The sequence below is a fragment of the Thermothielavioides terrestris genome, chromosome 1 (assembly GCF_000226115.1).
Source record: "Thermothielavioides terrestris NRRL 8126 chromosome 1, complete sequence".
Classification (NCBI taxonomy): Eukaryota; Fungi; Ascomycota; class Sordariomycetes; order Sordariales; family Chaetomiaceae; genus Thermothielavioides; species Thermothielavioides terrestris.
In genome coordinates, this window is record NC_016457.1 from 7,756,456 (window position 1) to 7,776,467 (window position 20,012).

General features: G+C 57.7%; 6 protein-coding genes across 6 annotated transcripts; 5 read left to right on the forward strand and 1 right to left on the reverse strand.

Annotated features, from left to right (window-relative positions):
* Positions 1-1,980: 1,980 nt before the first annotated feature.
* On the forward strand, positions 1,981-4,609 carry THITE_2110092 (uncharacterized protein). Its single transcript, XM_003650490.1, has 5 exons — positions 1,981-2,152; positions 2,212-3,102; positions 3,180-3,559; positions 3,629-4,019; positions 4,128-4,609. The coding sequence occupies exons 1-5, from the start codon at positions 2,106-2,108 to the stop codon at positions 4,396-4,398; spliced, it is 1,980 nt and encodes a 659-aa protein (XP_003650538.1). The 5' UTR covers positions 1,981-2,105; the 3' UTR covers positions 4,399-4,609.
* Positions 4,610-4,951: 342 nt separating this feature from the next.
* On the forward strand, positions 4,952-6,208 carry THITE_2110094 (uncharacterized protein). Its single transcript, XM_003650491.1, has 2 exons — positions 4,952-5,338; positions 5,396-6,208. Exons 1-2 carry the CDS (start codon positions 5,168-5,170, stop codon positions 6,164-6,166), a joined length of 942 nt encoding a protein of 313 aa, XP_003650539.1. The 5' UTR covers positions 4,952-5,167; the 3' UTR covers positions 6,167-6,208.
* Positions 6,209-7,745: 1,537 nt separating this feature from the next.
* On the forward strand, positions 7,746-8,690 carry THITE_2110097 (uncharacterized protein). Its single transcript, XM_003650492.1, has one exon. The coding sequence runs from the start codon at positions 8,155-8,157 to the stop codon at positions 8,380-8,382; it is 228 nt and encodes a 75-aa protein (XP_003650540.1). The 5' UTR covers positions 7,746-8,154; the 3' UTR covers positions 8,383-8,690.
* Positions 8,691-9,487: 797 nt separating this feature from the next.
* THITE_127608 (uncharacterized protein) lies at positions 9,488-11,310 on the forward strand. Its single transcript, XM_003650493.1, has 2 exons — positions 9,488-10,257; positions 10,321-11,310. The coding sequence occupies exons 1-2, from the start codon at positions 10,245-10,247 to the stop codon at positions 11,019-11,021; spliced, it is 714 nt and encodes a 237-aa protein (XP_003650541.1). The 5' UTR covers positions 9,488-10,244; the 3' UTR covers positions 11,022-11,310.
* A 1,190-nt stretch (positions 11,311-12,500) lies between these two features.
* Positions 12,501-16,586, reverse strand: THITE_2110099 (uncharacterized protein). The gene is made up of 2 exons (XM_003650494.1): positions 16,363-16,586; positions 12,501-16,198 (listed from the first exon to the last, which is right to left on the reverse strand). Exons 1-2 carry the CDS (start codon positions 16,378-16,380, stop codon positions 12,812-12,814), a joined length of 3,405 nt encoding a protein of 1,134 aa, XP_003650542.1. The 5' UTR covers positions 16,381-16,586; the 3' UTR covers positions 12,501-12,811.
* A 1,793-nt stretch (positions 16,587-18,379) lies between these two features.
* THITE_2110102 (uncharacterized protein) lies at positions 18,380-19,228 on the forward strand. The gene has a single exon (XM_003650495.1). It carries the CDS (start codon positions 18,490-18,492, stop codon positions 19,033-19,035), a length of 546 nt encoding a protein of 181 aa, XP_003650543.1. The 5' UTR covers positions 18,380-18,489; the 3' UTR covers positions 19,036-19,228.
* Positions 19,229-20,012: the final 784 nt, after the last annotated feature.

Below are 20,012 nucleotides of genomic sequence, written 5' to 3' on the forward strand. Positions count from 1 at the left end.
CCTGTCACGATGGATGACATCTGGGACTTGGTTGCATGAATGTCCTCCATATTAGTAGAGATGTCTAGGCGGACCGAGGATGACAAGGCGCTACGTTGGGACCGCAAAACGGGGCTGACATGCCTTGTCGACAGGCTTCTTCCCTGTGATTTGGTGCTCAGGCCCAGTGGTAAACTGAACGCGAAGACTTTGTGTTTTCATGCCTTTGGAGAGGGAGAGTGCCCTGGAACCAGGGCACGATTGCGATGTGCCATTTGGCGCAACCTTGAGGGAGTTGGCGAGGCATACTCGAATGTCCGTCGGAGAGTGAGGGAACCCGTCCTGAGCCTGAAGCTCCGCCAGACAGGTTCTGAAAAAGCAGAACCCCTTCCAGCGCGTCCCGGAAGTCCTGGGCCAGGCATGAAGCGGGTCCGTGTGCAAAACAACAGAAGGGCGGCCGGTGACCATTCCGGCCGAGGCGTTCCGGTCGAGGCCCGTCCGCAGTCTAGCGAAGGAATTCAAACGAGCAAAAGTCTCCACTCCCTCAAGAATTTTGGGGATTAGGAAGTATGGATGCGGGTCTAATTATCCCGGACGATGTCACGATGGCCAGACTTGAGCTGCGGCTGTGCTGAGGCCATGGTAACCAGTCTCCTTCCGCCTAGCAATGTTCCCAACGCTCTCTGGCTCCCTCAAGCTCCGTCACAGACACACTCGAGTCGGGATGAAATAGAGCCGCAGAGGTCAGAATCCCAGGAGAGCTCTGAAGCGGCAGGCAGCAACGAGCGGCAGAGGGAGCTTCTTGAACCTTCACTTGCTCTTCGAGCCGCGCAGCAGGCAGTGCCCTTCCATCCGATGATGGGGCGGACAAGGCACCATGGCGACGTGGACATCCCAGCAGCAATACCCTGGTTGAGTCGCCCGGCATTATCGAACTTGTGTCCGGACCCGTCTGGCCGGATACAGTACCTATCAGTTAGGTCCCACAGCATAGCCAGATCGAGCATATGCCGGTCTCTAAGTGGCGGCCGTCCTAGCCATGAAACATCGCTTTCCGAGAGGTGAGCCCTGGAGAACTCTGGAGGCAGATGCGGTGGCTGATGGCCGAAGCTTAACCTCGCGACACGCTACAGAATACGGCTTCAGGGCTCGGTTGCCCGTAGGATTCACCAGGCAGAGTGTGCACTCCCCAGTCTCAGATCCCAAACCATCCGTACTGGGCCGCCCACCTGGAACTGGCGGCCGCCGCAGGGACAATGCTGGCAAGATGGACGATGGGGTTGAGCAGCGGCACGCTCATGAAGCCGGCTCGGCTTTGAACCTACTTGTACACCAGAGGATGAAGGGACGGAGAATTCCACAATAATGTGCCCAAGAATCCGCCTTGCGGTTACAAGTGGAGCAGCGGAGCGGTCTTGGTGGGGTCCAAGGCGGCGCACCAGGGCCCATAAAGAGCAGTCGCAGGGTACGTACCGTGCCGCTAAGCTGAATGCGGTAGGACCCCTTCATTCAGCCTTCGCAGCAGGCGGTGCTGTGTGTCTTACCCCTCGACTCGGCGATGACTTTCTTTGGTTGGGAGGGTTATGGCGGGTGTGTCACCTCCGTTTATCGACAACACCACTCGCTCGCTTCACTCGCTCACAATGCCACTGACTGGCAAACCGTCTGAAAACACGACAACTATAATAATCGGCATTCCACCCGTGTCTTTGTGCCCTGGCTAGCATTGAGCGCCTGACCGAGGTCACTCACTCCGGCCTCACCGTTGGCGCCCGAGGCACCACTGGCAACTTTCATTTCCCCTCGTCCCGGGCCGTTCCTTCCAAACAGCCCCAGTTGGTCAGTCAGTTGGTCAATCGGCCAGTCGCCAGTCATCCAGTTGGCTACCGCCTCACCAACTGTAGTAGCCCGGGCAGCTGACCGACGCAGCTGGTCAACATCACCTTATATTTGGCCGGTCTCTCCTCATTTCTTCCACCAGTGCCTGCGCCGGCCCTGTGAAGCACACACCACCATCCAAGCCGTTGCAACGCTCGACTACGACCACCGCTCTTGCTGACATTGTCATTCCGCTCATTGAGACATCGGCATGCCCGGCAGCCTGGATTCGTCCGAGTCTGGTCACCATGTTCAGAAGGCTTCGCGAGAGATCGAACAAGCGCTCTCGGACACTGTCAAGCCAACCCACCAACGCCGTCTGGCCGACATGCTCGCTAACACGTTCCGCAGCAGCCCCTCCGAGAAGGCCGGTCAAGCTGAGAACAAGGCTACCTTAGAGGGTGACGCTGAAGAAAATGGTCAGCACCACCCTGGTGTCGCCAAGCGGCTGAAACCGGCCGCCGAGCACACTCCGCCCATCGGGAGGGTCCTCGAGGTTCCGGATCGTGAGCTGCGTGAGCTTCGCCGGATTATCAAGAACGCCCGGGTTTCAGAAGGCGTGCTATTCGAGATAGAAGAGGAGCTGGAGGAGAAGCTGGCCTCCTACGCGAGCGAGAAGGTGAAGGAGTACGATGACCTACGAGACCAAAGTACCCTCTACGAGGCCTCCCTGGCATTCGACTATGCCTGCACTGTGAAGGCGACGCCTCTCGAGAAGCAAGCCAACAAGGTGCTGCAGCAACTCAAAGAGAGCGACATTGCGCGCTTCTACGAAACAGCACCCAAGAAGCGCGGTTACCGCGGCCAGGAGCACCCCCGCTTCTACGGCGACCACTTCCTCTCCAATGCCGACCTCATCGAGAAGACTCAGCTCTTCGCCCTCTGCCGGGCCATGCCCAAGGGTGCCCATCTCCACATTCACTTCAACGCCAACCTGCGCCCCGGTGTCCTGCTCGGCATCGCCCGGGACATGGAACGCATGTTCATCTGGAGCAACATCCCGCTGGTGGGAGACGAGGCCTTCGACCTCTGCAGGATACAGTTCAGCATCATGAACGCGGCCGCCGTGGAAGAGAAAGGCGAGGGGAACCCGTTTGATAGCAGTTATCAGGCCGGGAGCGTCATGCAGTTCCAGCAGTTCCGAAAGGCATTTCCGGGAGGGCCCGAGGCGGCCGACAGCTGGCTGCAGCGTAAGCTGGTCTTCCAGGAGGACGAAGCCCACAACCTGCTCCAAACACAAGAAGGGTTGGTTCATCTTTCACTTTCAGGGGGGACAGAAAGAGAGATAACAGTGTGCAATTCGTGACTGACCCGGTCTCCAGGGCGTGGGAAAAGTTCAATGCGAGGACCCAGATGATGAAGGGTCTCTTCAACTACGAGACGGCCTATACGAGGTACACGCGGCAGTGTCTGGACGAGTTCGTCGCCGACAACATCCAGTACGCCGAAATCCGGCCCAACTTCATGTCGTCCAACCAGGTCTGGAAGGACGACGGTTCCAGCCGGATCGACAACGTAGGCATCATGAACCTGATCATTAACGAATACGAGGCCTTCCAGAGAGACCACCAGCGTGAGGTTCTGAAGGGACTCAAGGTCATATACTGCACCCCGCGCTCCTTCAGCGAGGAGCAGGTCGGTGAGGCCTTGATGCAATGCTTCCAGTTCAAGATGGACAAGAAGTTTGGCCCTTACATTGCCGGTGAGTGGGCATCGGCCCATACCGTACTTAGCCCGTAGAAACCCAGCAGCTGACCACATTGCTCTGCAGGCTTCGATCTCGTGGGCGAAGAAGGCAAGGGCAAGCCGCTGAAGGCCTTCCGCTCGCAGCTCCTCCAGTTCCGGGCGCTCTGCCGGGCCGCCGACGTGGATGTCCCCTTCCTCTTCCACTGCGGCGAGACGCTGGACATCGGCACCGACACGGACGGCAACCTCCTGGACGCGCTGCTGCTCGGCGCCAAGCGCATCGGCCACGGCTTCGCCCTGCCGCGCCACCCCTTCGTCATGGACCAGATGAAGCAGCGCGCCGTCTGCGTCGAGGTCTGCCCCATCTCCAACGAGATCCTCGGCCTGACGCCCCGCATCAGCGGCCACGCCGTCTACAACCTGCTCGCCAACAACATGCCCTGCACCATCAGCTCCGACAACGGCACTCTATTCAGGTAACAACAACATCTCTCACTACCCCCTTTTCCGTTATTCTAGTTTTTATTTTATACCATCTGTGACTGACGCAATCTCTCTCCGTGTTGTTGTTCCCCGCGCACCAGATCCCGCCTCTCCCACGACTTCTACCAGATCATGGCCGGCAAGCGCGACATGACGCTGCACGGCCTGCGCCAGCTGGCCGAGTGGAGCATCCAGCACTCCTGCATGGAGCCCGACCTGATGCGCGAGGTGCGCGCCGATTGGGAGCGCATGTGGCTCCAGTTCTGCGAGAGGATCGTCCGCGGCGACTTCACGTTCCGGGATGATGTTGCTGGTGGTAATGGTGGTGGTAATGGTGATGGTGGTGGTGATGGCGGCGCGGCCAAACCTTGAGGGGGATCGTTCGATCTCGCGCTGAACAAACCAGCCCTGCTGGTGGGGCGCCGCCTGTCTGAAACTTGTTTTGCATTCTTTTTACACTATCTTGGGGTGTGATATTAGAGGGGTGGTGTTTGGATATGGCGGATGCAGTACAGCGCGGCGATTTTTGGGTTGCGGTTGCGGTTGGGTTACGGTTGCACGTTTGTTCTATGTTTGGCCTGTTTTTGTCTGGTTTACTCGTTTCTTTGCGTGCTGCTGTGACGAGTTACGATGTGAGACGACAAGGGTCTGGCGACAGCTGTTGAGAGCTGATCTGATACCGCAAGCAACGCCAGGTTTCTTTAGACAGCTGCAAGGCTCTCGGAGCTTGGGTCTGTTTATTGAAATATGCTTCCTGGTTTGAGTTACTATTTGATAGACACACAGGAGTTACATGATTGCTATTTTGCTCCTAGTCGTTCCATTATCGCAGCTTTCGGACATCGGTTCATGTCAGGTCAGGATCGTCACCGCGCCAGGTAGCTGGCGAGTTGTTCGTGGCGCGTTGGTCCGCCAACCACCGTCAACAAGGTGTCGCGTTTATGCGGCTGCACCCAAATACACGCAACTCCCGCCGCTTAATCGAGGTGCTTTGCGTCAAAGCACAAGCAATTCTCTAATTTCTTCCTCCGGCCTGCGAGCCGGTAGCGCAGCAAGAATCTCACCCTTGGCTGCGAACGCCACTGCGAGCCCCGGGCCGCCGTTACTCTTCCCTTCAAAGCCCCGTCGGCTGCTGTCGAGCATGGCTGAGCCGCTTCCTCAAGTTCCCGGCCCGAAGCTTGGGCCGTTTACACCTACTGCGCACGCCGACATCGAGTTCATCCAGGAGCTGGGCAACCCAAGTCTCAACAAGGATTCACGCGTCTGGAAGGTTCGGATCAATCAGTCTGGCCCTGACTTTGCCCTGAAACTGGTACGCGGCGCACCGTCCTCGCCTTACAGCCCCGCGCTGACTCCGTTTGCACTCCAGTTTTACTTCAGCTCAGCCGATTATCTTGCCGACACGGCTGCTGGCGGCCTCACCTGCACCCTTGCTAACCCCCAACTCTACATCGATTACTTCGATGCCTTCAGCTGCGAGTGCCGCGCCTACGGCCGGCTCAAGGATGAAAATCGCGAAGATCTTGCCGTCCGGGCCCACGGCTACCTCTTCCTCACTCAGGAGCAGGAAGCGACGATCTCGAAGAAGATCCTTGGGGCCACCTACAAGCCTGATCATGATGAAGCCGAGCTAGACGGCCGCAAACTATGGAACCGATGTGAAGAGCACCGTCATCTCCCCATCCGGGCGATCGTCAAGGACCTAGCCACCGATCCGGACCCCCTCTGGCCTGCAGCCCTGCCAGGAATGTGGAGCGACGTGAAAGACTTGCACAGGCTGGGCATCCTCGTCCGCGATATCACAGTTTTCAACTACATAGGCGCGAAGCTCGTCGATTTCAGCCGTGCCTGGACGTGGCCGCACCCGGCCTTCGTACATCTCAACTCGTACTACCTAGACAAGGAGCGAAAGCACGATCCGCACGCCTTGCGCATGGCCATCATCGACTACGGCACGTGGAAACGCTGGGATTGGGACAAGGTTGAGATCCCCGAGGAGCTGACGAAGTGTGACTTGGGGTGGAGGCAGCACCACAAGACCCACGACGTCGACCCGAGGGATTACGACTGGCTCCGGTGGGAGAAAGACCCGGCGGAGGCGGACGCGTTCCTCTCCAAGAACTGCACGCCGAGAATTTAGGGACTGGGAGAGGTACGACCAAGCACGGCGCCGTGAGTGGAGCGCAGCAGTGCCATGCCGGGCACGGACTAGTGGAAGGAGTGGCTAAGCGAAGCCGTGGACGAGGCGTGGAAGAATAACCGGCAGTGGAAGGCAGTGGAGAGGAAGAACGAGATCATGAAGGGCTCGCTGGACGCTAGCCAGGCCGCCGACCTCGCTGAAGGATCCTGCTGATGAGGCGGAACAGCGCGCGGCATTGCTCGAGGTACAGCCGCCGCGGCAGCGAGACATGCAGGGAAAGACGAGCTCCATGTTTTGAAGGGATATGGGCCGGTTTTGGGCGTTTTTACTGATAGATTGGTGGGCTTGGGCCACGAGTGACGACACGGAGTTTTCGGTGCTGAACATGGTTATCTGGTTGCATGTTCTTGGTAAGGGATACCATCTCGGGGTGGATTTAGGGGGGTTTGGACAACTGGGATGGTTATGCACGCTAACTAAAGGGCTCGGAAGAATCTTGGAAGTGTCTGGATTGTGCTGAGGACCAACCACATTGGGGACACAATCGATCAACTACTCAGCAGGCTCAATCCGCGACGAGCCAAAACTGAGTTTCAGGGAGCGGTTGTTCGTGCTTTGTTGCTGGCAACTATGTGGGTGCCAGTTCCTTGAGTTTGCCCCTGAAATCATCCGGCCCCGGCCCCATTCCGAAGTCCCTGGCGGCCCGAGCCGTGTTTCTCATCCCAACTTATTGGGACGAACGCACGATCGTGCACATTTCGTTCAGACATGTAATGTGAGCAACCACCTACACCGTCATGACCATACGCTGATGCTCTCCGCGGGCTTTGCTCCGTCGACGTGGGGGGCAGAAATGAGCTCAGCACAATTTGCAAAACTACCTCCACAAGCATCTCGGAGGAATACTCCGTACCTGCTTACCGCGCACGTGTTTCTCGCGACACGTAGGGTATGTGCGTCGTCTGGGGTCGTGTAAGACAGGAGAGAAGCTCTTCGCATCCATCGACTTCACCAGCCTCACCTCGTAAGCCACGGAATCGTATTCATGTCCAACCAGATCTCACTGCCGCCCCGTCATGGATTGGTGCAAGGAAAACGACCAGGTCGCAGTGGGGCGTGATCGGTCGCATGCAGCAGGCCCGTGCCCCAGCTGGGATTCCGGCGATCTTCCCCATGTTGCTGGGGTTGAAATTAGCCAGCCGGTGACTCACAAACTCAATTGGTCGTGGTTATAGAGGTCCCGCCAAGACTAATTTCGGAGGTTGCCGCTTACAAGTATTTACAATCGCCACAGGGTAAGCGGGGCCGCGACGACTTCGAGCAACATCAACAATGCAAAACCGCGAAGACTTATAAAAACAACTTCGCGAAACCTCAACCAAATCGAAAAAAAAGAAAACGAAGTTAACCTACACCCTAACCTTAACCCAAATCCTAACTATTAACCCGAACCCTAACTAGCGGGGGGCTAGCGCTGCCTCCCGTACCCCCGGCGAACTAACCCTTGGCGATAGAGCAAACGCCTTGGCGAACGGGGTTGCGTAAAAACGTTGTAAAAACATTGCCGACAATTGGCCGAAATTAGTCTTGGCGGGACCTCTATAACCTCCAGCACTCAATTGCAACATGCCTGCAGGCTTCGTTGCCAATTGAGCGTTGCCATTCGACGGCAGGGTGGATTGCGTCCTCTCTCCTTCAACTGGATGTCTGTCTTTGCGCCATTGTTTCTCGCCGTGGTCAAGATATCTGGTCGCGTGGCTGCCCATCGGCGGTTATCTCCCTCGTGCGCAAACATATGTAGGAGAGGACGAAGCAGCATGACGCAAGACGCCAATGTTAGGGCTGACTGCCCATGGAAACAAAACACAATTCTTCGTTGTGCGATGTCCCGGCTTCTCAGCAGCACGAGCCTGAGAAGGGATTGGGAAATTCCCGCAGAGCGCTGCAAGAAGTCCGATTGGGACAAGTTAGCCAGGGTTCCACGCGCAATGCTTGTCGCAATGCTTGTCGCAATGCTTGTCGCAATGCTTGTCGCAATGCTTGTCGCAAGTCCTGGCGCAAGTCCTGGCGCGTCCGCGGGGCTTTCAGGCTGGGAGTTGCGTATCCATTGCGAGTATCCGAGGTCAGGAACTCGTGGCCTCTCCACGGCGCAAGCCGACGGACTGCCCGTGTCCACATGCCATTGCGAATGCGTCGCGTACTGCTGGCGACCTTGAAGCTGATGAGGACACTTGTCGCTCGAGCTGGCGCGTCCCTCCAGGCCCGCAGCCAGGCGTGAATCCGAATCCGGGAATCCTGGCTTGACATTGCGCGCCCTTCGGACCTGGCGCCGGCGCCGTCGGCGTAAGCCTTCCCTTGGCGCCTCCAACCGGAATTACGTGCGTGGGGTCATTCCTAACCTTCCAGGCTTGCTGCCGTCTTATTGGGTGGCTTGCAGCGACGGGCATCGCGGTGGGGCTGTGCTGGGCAGTGCTGGTTTTTTTACGACCTGCAGCAAACGGGCAGCTACAGAAGAAAGTTGTCGTGAATCGCAAAGGATGAAGAATCTCGACAATCTGTGGACGTAAAGTCAATTCAGGTGTGGAAGCCTGAACTCAGAGACGCGGAAAGGTGATCCATTCGAGTGTCCGGAGAAGGGCTCAATAGCGTCCAAAACCACGGAATTATGGGCGATTTGCTTTCCTGCAACATTAAACTTGTGGGGTCAGCTAGTTAATTTTCTGGAGCGCCGGCGGGTTGAGGAGTGTGACTCACACTTTCCGTTTGGGGCTGCCCGTCACGCGGGCCAATCAAACCCGACAGCCCCGCGGCACAGCTGGTGAACTGCGTCTGCTAAATCAACTGTGGTCTTCTTCTAATCGGGTTATTCTTCTAATCGGGTTATTGAGCGGGTGCCACCAACTTGTGCAGCGAGCTTCCGCAAGCTTCCCAGACGTTGATAACTGATGCGTACCATGTAGCTACCTACCTACTACGTCCAGCGACTGGGGAGAAGGCGAAACACCATGCAACGATGTGTACGGAATACACTTTGAGGGATCCAGCCAACTCCTGGCTGAGCTGTCCGTCAGCTGGCACTGCTCGTCCGCGCTTGATTGCGGCAACACAGGGTTTGCAGTTGAGACGTGTGGGGCACCAGCCAGGGTTTTGCCATTTGCAGAAAGCCCTAGTGCAACTAGCGGGCAGCACGTTCCACGCAATCTGCCTTCCCTTGGCCTGGGCGCACACTCGCCTGGCTTACGGGCGCTCGCTGCCTGATTAAAAAGTCTTGCACCGCCCACATCTGGCTACCCTTCTCTTTCTCTTCTCCAACCCCAAACTCCCTTACCAGAACACATTTTGAGCACGCCCAAGGCAGCCATCAAGATGCGCTCATAAAGCATCCCCCAATCGTCTCCCGACTTGCTCCCGCAGGGTCGTCAAAATTCCTTCCACAAACTTTATTTGTAACGAGCTCCCCACTCAACCGCCTGCTTCAGCTCTTCCTGAAAAGGTAGAACTGAACTTTAGCACCCTGCTTCCTAGCTCGCGCTCAAGTTCTTCTCTCAACACCGCCGCCATTCCCGGCCAAGACTTTCCAGTCTTCACCACGGATTCAAATCAGTCAAGATGGCTTCCCTCCAGTTCCCCGAGCCTGCCGGCACCATCCGCGCATCAACAACAACTGCAGCACCTCAACCTGCCGCCTCATCAACAGGACTTTGTCTTGTTCGATCAGCCGATCAAGCCACGCCGTCAACCTAATCACCGCTCTGTCTCGCAACCTTTGGCCATCGGAGGTGTGAATCAAAACCAGCAACCCCGTCATCAGCCGCTTTTTCCGCAGCAGGCCGCGACCTCGCCTTCTCTGCCGAACCAGCGCGTTGCTGGCATCATCCAGGCCACAGGGCATCAAACGACTTCTTCGGCTTTTGCAAATCGGTTTAGCTCTCCTGCGCAGAACACGCCCTCGCATCAGTTCTACGCCTCTTCGGCTCCATCTTCGTCAGTTGCTCTGAACCTGCCGAACCAGAACCGGCCTGCCCGCCCGCCCGTTCCTCTGTTTCTGCAAGGCACCGGTAACGCAGCGCAAGGCAAGATGAACCTGCAAGGTAAACTTGTCCCCTCCACGCATGGGCCGCAAGCTCCACTGCGAGGCTCACACGCGGCATCAGATCTGGATTTGGAGGACTTCACTGCCTTCGAAGGTGGTGCTTCCGCGACGGCGTATTCTTCGCCCGCGCTTCCGAGCGTGTTCGACGTGAGCAGCAGTGCTTCCAACTCGACAAGCAACATGGGCACTGTGTCCCCGCAGGACCTCCTGATTCAGGAGCCGTTCATGTCGGCACCCAACTCCACGGCTCTCACCGCGCTCACTTCTCCGTCCATCTACGGCGAATCGCCCGAGTTCAACGATTGCTATGATGTGTCGCCCAGCTTTGGCAGCGGCGACTTTGACACGGGCTCCACCGAGGCTTGGTACCCGCTCTTCCCCCAGGCGAATCCAGAACCGGCGGTGTCGCAGAAGCCGGCCAGCGTTGAGGCCTCGCCGGCTTCTAAGTCCGATGACCTGGAGGTGTCGGGGTCGACTTCAGGACACCGCCGCAAGTCGTCGGGCACGTCCCCTCCGTCCAGCCGACCGTCATCGATCGCTCGCGTTGGCTCGCGCCGCCGTGACAAGCCTCTGCCTCCCATCATTGTGGAGGATCCGACCGACGTTGTGGCTATGAAGCGTGCTCGGAACACCCTTGCCGCCCGCAAGTCGCGCGAGCGCAAGGCACAACGCCTGGAGGAGCTGGAGGAGAAGATCTTGAAGCTGACCGCGGAGCGTGACCACTGGAAAGCTTTGGCTCTCGCTCATGGTGCAAAGGAGTAAACCACAGGTGCGATGATTTCTCTCCGGGATGACACAGTAACCCTCAGTGCCTATGCCAAGGGCATTGAGGAGGGGGTATCACTGTGGTTTTTTTACGTGTCTTTTCTACCTTGGATTTTCTTTAGTGCGGGTGCCCGGGTCGTATATCACCGGGCTTGGGATCGGCGTGTTTCTTTGTTCTCGAATTTCTTAGGAGCGGAACAAAAACAGAATGTATTTGGTATGCCAACTTCTGCCGTTGTAGGTTCAAGAAGAGATTTGAGTTCCTTGCTTGTCTGCTTGCCTGCGTACTCGTTTTAATCAGGCCTCACACACAGTCTCCGTATTCGTGGCTACGCCGTAGGCTGGGGAAGACCTCGTCCATCGCCCATGCTGACATCCAAACCGCATGTTGATTGATGTAGGCTGCCTCGTCGTCGACAGCGTCGAGTGCAATGCTTGAATCGCTGGCGTGGACTAAAAACCAGACCCCTATGCAAACACGTGACTGATGTGTGTGATGTGGTGCTGTATCCAGCTTGGAACCGCGCGTCCTCTGGCTGGACGACCGAATATCCAGTAGCCCGCCGCGCATTCAAAACAGCTTTTCCCATGCACCCAACTCACCCCAATCCCAGCGTTTCCCCCCCCTATCATGCTCCAAGTGAGTCCCTGATCTGCCGTTGTTGCGGGCAGGTTCACCTCCCGTGCCGATCGTCCCTCACCAGACAGACGAGCCACGACGGTGACCCCCTCTCTTCTCCCTTGCCGCCCCTGGTATCCTTCTCCATTACCAAAAACAGCACGAAACCCCAGCAGCAGCAGCAGCAGCCGCCGGCGCCCCGGCGATCACAACAACCCATCGTATTCGGGGCAGAAGAAAAGGAACGCATCAGTAGGAGGGAAAGCAGGTAAAATCAACTTTTTATGTATCCCCTAACACACCAAGCAAAGCAAAGCAAGACAAGCTTTCATGAAAAACCCTGGGAAACGAAAACAAAGTAGGCCCCAGCCGCGCACACAGACACGTCGAGCCATGCCATGCCATGCTATGCCATACCATTCCATTATCATATCACAAAGCCCAATACGGTGGAGAAACGGAGAAGCGCCCCGAGGCGGCCGGCTGAGAAGGACGAGCAGAAACCGAAATGTATGGGGAAAAGGAAGGGCCGCCAGAGAGCCAACGCCGTACAAACCACCGAGCAGACTGACAACTTCCAACACATCGCGTCGCATCCCGTCGCATCTCATCGCATCATTTGGACATGCCGGTTCCCTCGCTCTCCCCCTCTAGTCTGCTCCCTCACCAACCGACATCCCACTTTTCTTTAACTGCCCATGCCATTCCGTTGCAGTTCACTAAAACAGCGCAGCATGTCATGCCATACAAATACCCGTAAGCGCAACCACAGCGATGCTGACCCATCTCTCATGACCGTCTTTCATGCCATGCACGCCATTCCATGAAGGGAAAAAAAAAGAAGAAAAGAAGGGAAAAAGAAAAAAAAAAAAAGGTAAACTAGAACGCCAGGCCGTGCCTCGCTCCCGTTGCCTTTTCGCCTGCCGCTGTGATATCTGAAAGCTTGCCCATGCAAGGCCCATCAATGACGCAATTCGGGTCATCTGCAGGACAGGCAAATATCTGTACATATACAGTTCGGGTCGTTTCTCGGCGCATATTTCGCCAAGAAAACCGGGGGGAAAGTGGCGAGGCGCTTGGGCTGAACGCGGCTCGCTGAAGGGGTAAGTGATTAAGAGAGCTCTCATCGTGAAGAAAGCCGGTTGCGCTCCATGCCGGATACGGCGTTCTAGCTGACAGTCATCATCTGCATCCTCGACGATTCGACCGACGCCCTGCTCAATATCGAAGGGGTGCTGTGGCTGTTGGCGAGGAGTCGCGGCGGGCTTGAGCCCGGATCGACGAACACGCGGGTAAACGCGGGGCTGCCGTCCGGGTTTTGGTGGCGCGCGTGCCGTTCGCGCCGGGGGGTGCCGGCGGGGCTCTGGATGAGCAGCTCGGCCCGGCGGACGGCGTCCGAGAGTGAGTCTCGCAGCTTTCCGGCTCGTTTGACCAATTCGTGGAGGCTGTTGGTGTCGAAGAAGAGCTTCGCCTCGGGCGTCTTGGCCGGAGGGCCCCTTACGCGGTCCGAGGCGGTTTTGTGCTGCTGTTTCATGGCCTCGATCACTGTGGAGATGATGGCAGAGTTTCTGCTGGGGCTCGAGCACCTGCTGGGCGTACGCGGCCTTGCGGGAGTCGCGCTTCCTTCGACCAACGGCCAGTTGCCGAAGATGTCGTCTTCAGGTGAGAAGACGGACCTCCGCCGAGGGCTGTGCCGCTCCCGCACCACCGCCGTCCTGGACATTTCAGGTTCTGGAATCCCCAGAGGGATGTCCGCTTGGTCGAGGAGAGGGCCATCAAAACCTTCTTCCAGGAACCGGTCATCAATCAAAGACCGATCGAAATCCTGCGACGGCTTGGTCGATGCCACCTCTTCGGGCTCGTCCTCGTCAGGCGATGCCAGAGCGATGATACTCTCCGCCTCTGCCCACTTCGCCGCCATCGGGCCTTTGAGGATGTCTAGGTCTTTACCGTGGCGACATAACCGCTTCAGATCATTGACCAGAAGGGATAGCTCTCGGATCTGGCCAGAATGCGCCCTCACGCTCGGCTGCGTCGCCTGGATAGAGGCTGGGACGACCATTGAGAAGCTAGTCGCCGAGTCCTTGCCTCCCGCCTGGCAGACAAAAGCCTCATCCCCCTCAAATTCGAAGTCATCGTCCCAGTCCTCGCTGGCAGTTTTCGTTCCTAAACCCCAAGTTCCGAATTTCGGCGTCGGCTTCGAGCCATCTGCGGGATCGGGCACGACCGGGACACTCTGACTCCGTACGTGGGCCGCGCAGGGCGGCTTCCGGATAATAGAACGCCCTCCTCTCAAGTCCAGCTCTTGCTTCCCGTGCACCGTCTTCGGGCGTGGCAAATCTGCGTCGTACCTGTCATGAGCCAGAGGCTCGGACCAGTCGAATATGTTGCTCCGTGGCCGATCGCCCTGGCTTTCTCGTTGCGGACCAGGGCCGGCATTGCCACTGATATTCTTCAGGGCATGTCGCAGGGTGGGGCTGACGCGCCGGGAGTTGGTCGAGCTCGGCGGCGAAAGATGATTGCTAAGAGTGTCCTCATCGTCTCGTGCCCAATCATCGTCATCGTCATCGTCGTCAAATGATAATCGGTCAAAGTCAGGATTAACCAAGGCCAGCTTCTGCGGCGAGTGAAACCCGAAGCCGTTCTCTTCCTGAGTTGAAGGAACGAGCTCGGCTACTTCAGCCAAGTGCACGCTCCTGATAGGCGTGGGAACGCCTTCGTCCTCCTCGGTGATTTTCGTATCTCCGTCCCACGAGCGCCCCAGCATTTCCTGGATCGATAACCGCTTCGTCCTGCTGTTGCCTGCAGTGCTCGGTGGGGAATCATCGAACATAGACTCCAGTGGCGTCTCGACAGATCTCACTCGAGCCGATGACGCGCCTGTCCGGAAAGAGTCATACATGCCGTCGCTCTTGAAGTCGGTATCTTCTTCGTCGCCGAAAATGCCATCACGAATCTCGATATCGGAGCCGGCAAGGGTCACGGACCGCTCGCCCGATGGTCCCCGGCTGTGCGTAGTTGTGGACGACGCTTGCGAGTAGTTGACGGGAGCATGAAAAGCCTTTGGAGGGACCGCCATGGACGACGTCGCAAGCCCTACGCGCGTAACATCGATGTTGAAAGTGGACAGGCCGTTCGAGGGAGGCAGCGGAGACGAAGAATTTCGTTTGCGAGTCCGCGGAAGGTCAGCGGGTATCGGTTCGGAATCCGCTGATTGCTGCGGTTGCTGTTGACCATCCGGTGGCGGATAGACTCCTTCGCGACTCGATTTGGCCAGGGGGTACGCTTGGTCGCGCGGCACAGCCACAGGGTCCGACGAAAGCCGGCCGCCGACGCCCTTGGCGTCGATGGTGCTCCGTCTCGGGCGCCGGACACTCCCGGTCCTCGTAATCCACTGGCTGGCAGAGCTCAAATGCATCGACATGGACCTCCGTGCTCGATTGTCGGGCGTCGAGTCAGTCGAAGGAGTCTGTTCGCTGGCGGGTTGAGAACCCTCTCGCTTCTCGTCGAGTGTAGGCTGGTCCTGCGCAGTCCCGCCGTCATCTAAGGGGGCGGGAATCTCCGTAATGTCCTCTGGCTTGATAAGGTAGGCACGGGCAACACGGGCCGGGCCTAACAACATCCTCTTCCGCGGAAATATGCCGTGATGTGGGCTGCTTCCTGGAGGAAACCCAGAGGAATCTCGTCTTGATGAAATCGAGCGGCGGGCATGGAAAAATGAGGCCCACTTTCTAGCAGACCGACTGGGGTTCGTCAAAGGCGGGAATGTCGGGGAAGTCGGCGAGAGATTGGCGTTGTCCAAAGGAGGTAAGACACCCGGCGAGAGAGGCTCTCCGACAGCGCTTGCATGTTGAAACTGTTGCAGTGTCGCGGAACGTTGATGACTCGTTGCAGGTCTCCGGAGTGTCAACACCTGTGATTTGGAGCCTCGCCGAGGCAGCCCCCCCAGTCCCGAGTTGTGGCCCGAGGTTGTCCTCTTGACAAGCTTGTTGGGAGAGGAAGGGAGCACAGGTGGCTGCCCAAGCATTGGGACGCCAGACCCGTGAGAGAAGGTCATGGACCCCGAATCAGGCCCCATGCTCGATCTTCGACTCCCATGCTGAGACAAAGGCCGGAGAGATAGCCGCCGTATCCAAGAGTCCCTAGATGACACTGAATCTCGGACATTCTCGGCAATTGGCTGGAACGCCACGTCAGATTGCCGTATAAAGCTATGCCTTCTTCCATTGCCTTTCGGGGACGACACCGAAACGCCTGTCAGCGGGCGCGGGACATTCGCCGAGGCAGTCGGGTACGAGGCAAGAGGACTGGGGGGGCCATCGGCGAGCTGACGGAAAGAGGCGTAGGGGAAATCCTCCACGGGCGACGGGTTTGGGTGGTAGTTGGGAACGGCGCTTGTGCTGGGACGGGGAGGGACCGGCTGGGCTCGGAAACCGTCGTAGTCGGGAGGAAATATGGGTTGGATGGGACTGGCCCACGGCAAGTCGGGTTCAGAGGGTTGGCCAAAGACTAGGCCAACAGCGGCGGCGGCGGCAGCAGTGCCGGTTCCCACGAGCTGTAGAAAGGCACACGTTAGCATCTGCCGAGCCCGGGGAGCCAGGGCGGTCGGGTTGTAGGGAGCAATGCCCTCCAAACGAGGGTCGTTTGCGTCCCCGGGGTTTGCAATCGTGCCCAAGGCTCAACAATGAATATTTTCCTCTTATTGTTTTTGACACTTACACTGGGCACGGCCTGCATCTTGGCTGCGGATGGTTATGTTGACGGCAAGCAGCCGAGGGAGGAAAGAGGGGCGAGGAGATATTCGGTAATCGTGAGGGTCGTGGTTTGCATCGTCAGGTCATTACGGAAAGGAGGGACTCTCGAGGAGGGAATGATGAGTGACAGGGTGAGGGTTGTTGGAATGCGGATACTGCAGGCGCGTTTTGCGTTCAGTGCAGCTGCAGCTGGAGCTCGGGGCGCCCGACTGGAGAACGATCGTCGACCTGGGAAGCGACCCGCGTGCCGGTTGCCGTTGGCGGTGCAGGACAGGCACGCAGGACGCCGTGTCGACGGGCAGGCGGACGCGGATGACAGCAGGGCCGGCGATGCAGTGTGGTCTCGTGGTTGAACGGAGGGAGGCGGCACGGCCAAGTCAGCGGGGCGTCGGTCGGTCAACAGGTACCGGCCGTTGCTGTTTTGTTTTTCTTCTCGCGGCGGGCCGCAATTGGCGAGGATTGGCGGCGTTCGTCGAGATGGGACGGAGGCCACGGCCGAGGCCTGGTGGGCACACACGTTCCTCGCTCTGATCTGGGGAAGAAGCAAAGCAAGCCTTCAACTGCCCGTTTGCCAGAAAAACAAAGCCCCAAGAGGCTGCCCCCAAGACGCGACACGGGAAGGCGCAAATCGGAAACCAGAAACAAGCTAAAAGAGCGAGACCCCGGGCCGCCGTGGCAACGCCCTCCAGAGCGCAGAAACCGCCCAACGGAAAGAAAGAAAAGATGGAAGAGAGCGAATTGAGGCAACGTGAGCAACAACAGAACAAGGCAGACAGACAAAGCCCAGCAATCAACAAGCAATTCACTCAACCCTGAACACAGCACGCCGGGAAAAAGGGTGGAAGCAGGGTACCGAGCCTGGGACCACAACACACGTCGTCTCCGGCCAGGGCGCCCACTGCACCTGGGCAGCTGCTGGGGTGGAGACGGGAAGTGGACCGTGGATCCAAGGGACCCTGGGCAACGCGGGCATGTTGTGGGCACCTTCCCCCGGCCGTCACTGGTTTGACAACTGGAAGAGCCTGGGCTTAGGTGGACGCCCGCTAGCTCTTTCCAGCCCCAGGATTGGCCCTGGAATCGTCGCTTCTTTCGGGTATCGGCGCCTCATGAGTGGGCAACTCAGAGCGAACAATTTGCCTGACGCTAACTAGCGCCTGCACGGAGCGTTGCCTGGCCCTGTGATGCAAATTCAGGCGTCCACAGTCCTTGGCTGCTTGGGTATCCAGTCCATGGATGGACATACATCCACGCATCCTCCAATCTCGACAAGCCGTGCCTGTTTGATGAGATGCAGCCACTCCTGCGCGCTTGCGCATGCCATACGCAGTCAGCCTCAGGTCAGCGCACCGCAGGAAATTTGCCCGCTCAAGCAGCCAGGTTTTGAACTCGGGACAGCCACTCATCCAGCGCCTCCGAACCAACATGCAACTGCAAGAGCACCTCCCGATTACACAAGCCCCGTCTGCCGTCCGACGGGCTACCTGACAAGAATAGGGGCCACCCCAGACACCAAGGCTGCGTGTTCCTGAGGCGCATCGCAGTGTAACTTCCACGACCAACTGGCGGTGCAAAGTACCATTGCCCATACATACGCGCCAACTTCAGTAGCGCACAAAGTCGGCCGAGGCGGGCAGTTCTCAAGTTCAAATCGACTGTAGAAGCTTGGAATAACTAGCAGCCCCGTCCTGCGCACTCCCGTGCTGTTGGAGCTGGGGTGCCAGGTTGAGCAGCAATCTAACTATCACGCACTCCGTACCTACGGAATGCCACTGTTCGGAATTCTGACTACACACATCTCCAGTAATGCTACGTATCTGTAGGGAGGAAAAACGATCCGGGCACCCGCCTTCGCTCCACCACGCAGCATCCATCCTTCCAAGGGCCGAGACAATCCAGCATTGTCAATGGACAGCAACACGCATGGCAAAGCATGACTCCCAGGGGGCACGAAACAAATTCTCATGCCAATGGTAGCCCCCCCAAAAGCAGCATTTGGAGCCGATCAAGTTTGATGCCGCGGTTAGCCTTCTAGCGCCGAAGCCAGCCCTGTTTCTCGATCTTCTTCGGCGCATCCATCTCCACTTCCTCCAAAATGACGTCGTCCATTCCTTGTCCTTTCCTGAAGACCGCCGGGTATCTGGCAGTCCGTTGGGGAGCCAAGAGCCGGAGCACATCGTACGGAAGGCAGCGCTTCGGAACAATCGCCGCGAGCCGTCACACTGGCACGGTAGAACCAGGACTCAGTTATATCAAGCTCACGAGACGCATAATAGCGGAGCCAGAATTACCCCCTCCTCACCTCCCCGGAGACCAGCGATTTGTCCCCATACGCTCTCGGGCCTCTTCTGTTTTCCATATTGTTTCCGGCTGGTTTATTAAGTCGTACCGAAACAGGGACAAACATCTGATGGTGGCATTTGTGCACAAGCACAAGGCACATTACGCCCTGAAGGCGCCTCTCAACTACGGCGGCGAAGACTCTCGACGGACTCGACACCAACATTCCCACTTCATGAGTTTGTGGGCCTTGCACCTTACCCCGCAACAGAACTTTCGAACGTCGCAACCTCACATCGGCTTGCCCGCACCCAAGCAGCCGGAGCTTTATCCATCAAACGTGATTTATTATCCCCACTAGCGGATCCCACAGGAGAAGAGAGCCCGAGATCTTCGGATATCCGTTGTAACCAACCAGCAAGTCCAGCATCCAATCGCAAGGCCGAACCAAGTTCCGTCGCCCCCTTCACTCACCCCAGCATCCCAGCATCTCGGTCCCTCCTCGCAAGGAAGATGGCCACAGCGATATCCTGTGAGAAAGAAGTCGACTGCAGAAAGGAGAGGACAAGACACCATGAGGGCGTCTCCGGTAACGGCCAAGAGTCCGACTTGAGCTGAATGTCTTTCGAGCTCTGTGTGAACCCCCTTCCGCGCGTAACCCAGGTGCTGTAGACAAAACAGCAGTACTTCTTACATTGTCCAACTGAACACAGCTGGGCCAAAAGTGGACGACCTGTTTGTCATTTAATGATTCCCATACCTGACATCGAGGCAGGGGGGTTTGCCCACTTTGAGGCGTTCCAGCTCTGCGAGGCGGCATCTTGTCTCGGGCTACGTCACGCGAGCAGAAGCGACTCCCCTGCCATGCTTGTCTCTCGCCTGCTGCTGCTCCTGGTAAGGGGGAAGCGTGCCCAGCATCTCCGCCTCAGGGTTGCGTTGCTTACATACACCATACTGCCGCCAATCATCCGTCCGCTCCGCACTCGAACGAGGGTCAGCCGTGAGCCATGGGATAATTGGGGGGGAAGTTCTCAATTGCCATGCCCGGACGGCAAGGAAGCAACCAAACTAAATGTGGTACGAACGGTGAAACTTGCAGTGCGGTTCTGCGTCTTATCCTGCTGCGTTACGCATAATTAGGGGTCTCGTTCCGCCGCATGCCGCACGATGCCGCGCTTGTGTGATGTCGTCTATCGATCAATTAATAAATGCTGAGACTCCGGTGCGAGGTGGCTGGTTCGGTTGCCCCGGCGAGGCAGAACGGAGTTCTCCTGGAACAAGCAAGCTGCTGTGATCGCGTTCAGCTGCACGATCGGCCGGCAACCTGCTTGCTCTGAT

What these genes read in the sequence shown, in the direction of transcription:
- THITE_2110092 (XM_003650490.1), top strand. Translation starts at nt 2,106, where the DNA reads ATGTTCAGAAGGCTTCGCGAGAGATCGAACAAGCGCTCTCGGACACT. An exon ending in CTGCTCCAAACACAAGAAGG is followed by an intron (nt 3,103 to 3,179) that starts GTTGGTTCATCT and finishes CCCGGTCTCCAG; the next exon opens with GGCGTGGGAAAAGTTCAATG. An exon ending in GACAACGGCACTCTATTCAG is followed by an intron (nt 4,020 to 4,127) that starts GTAACAACAACA and finishes CCCGCGCACCAG; the next exon opens with ATCCCGCCTCTCCCACGACT.
- THITE_2110094 (XM_003650491.1), top strand. Translation starts at nt 5,168, where the DNA reads ATGGCTGAGCCGCTTCCTCAAGTTCCCGGCCCGAAGCTTGGGCCGTTT. An exon ending in CTGACTTTGCCCTGAAACTG is followed by an intron (nt 5,339 to 5,395) that starts GTACGCGGCGCA and finishes TTTGCACTCCAG; the next exon opens with TTTTACTTCAGCTCAGCCGA.
- THITE_2110097 (XM_003650492.1), top strand. Translation starts at nt 8,155, where the DNA reads ATGCTTGTCGCAATGCTTGTCGCAATGCTTGTCGCAATGCTTGTCGCA.
- THITE_2110102 (XM_003650495.1), top strand. Translation starts at nt 18,490, where the DNA reads ATGACGTCGTCCATTCCTTGTCCTTTCCTGAAGACCGCCGGGTATCTG.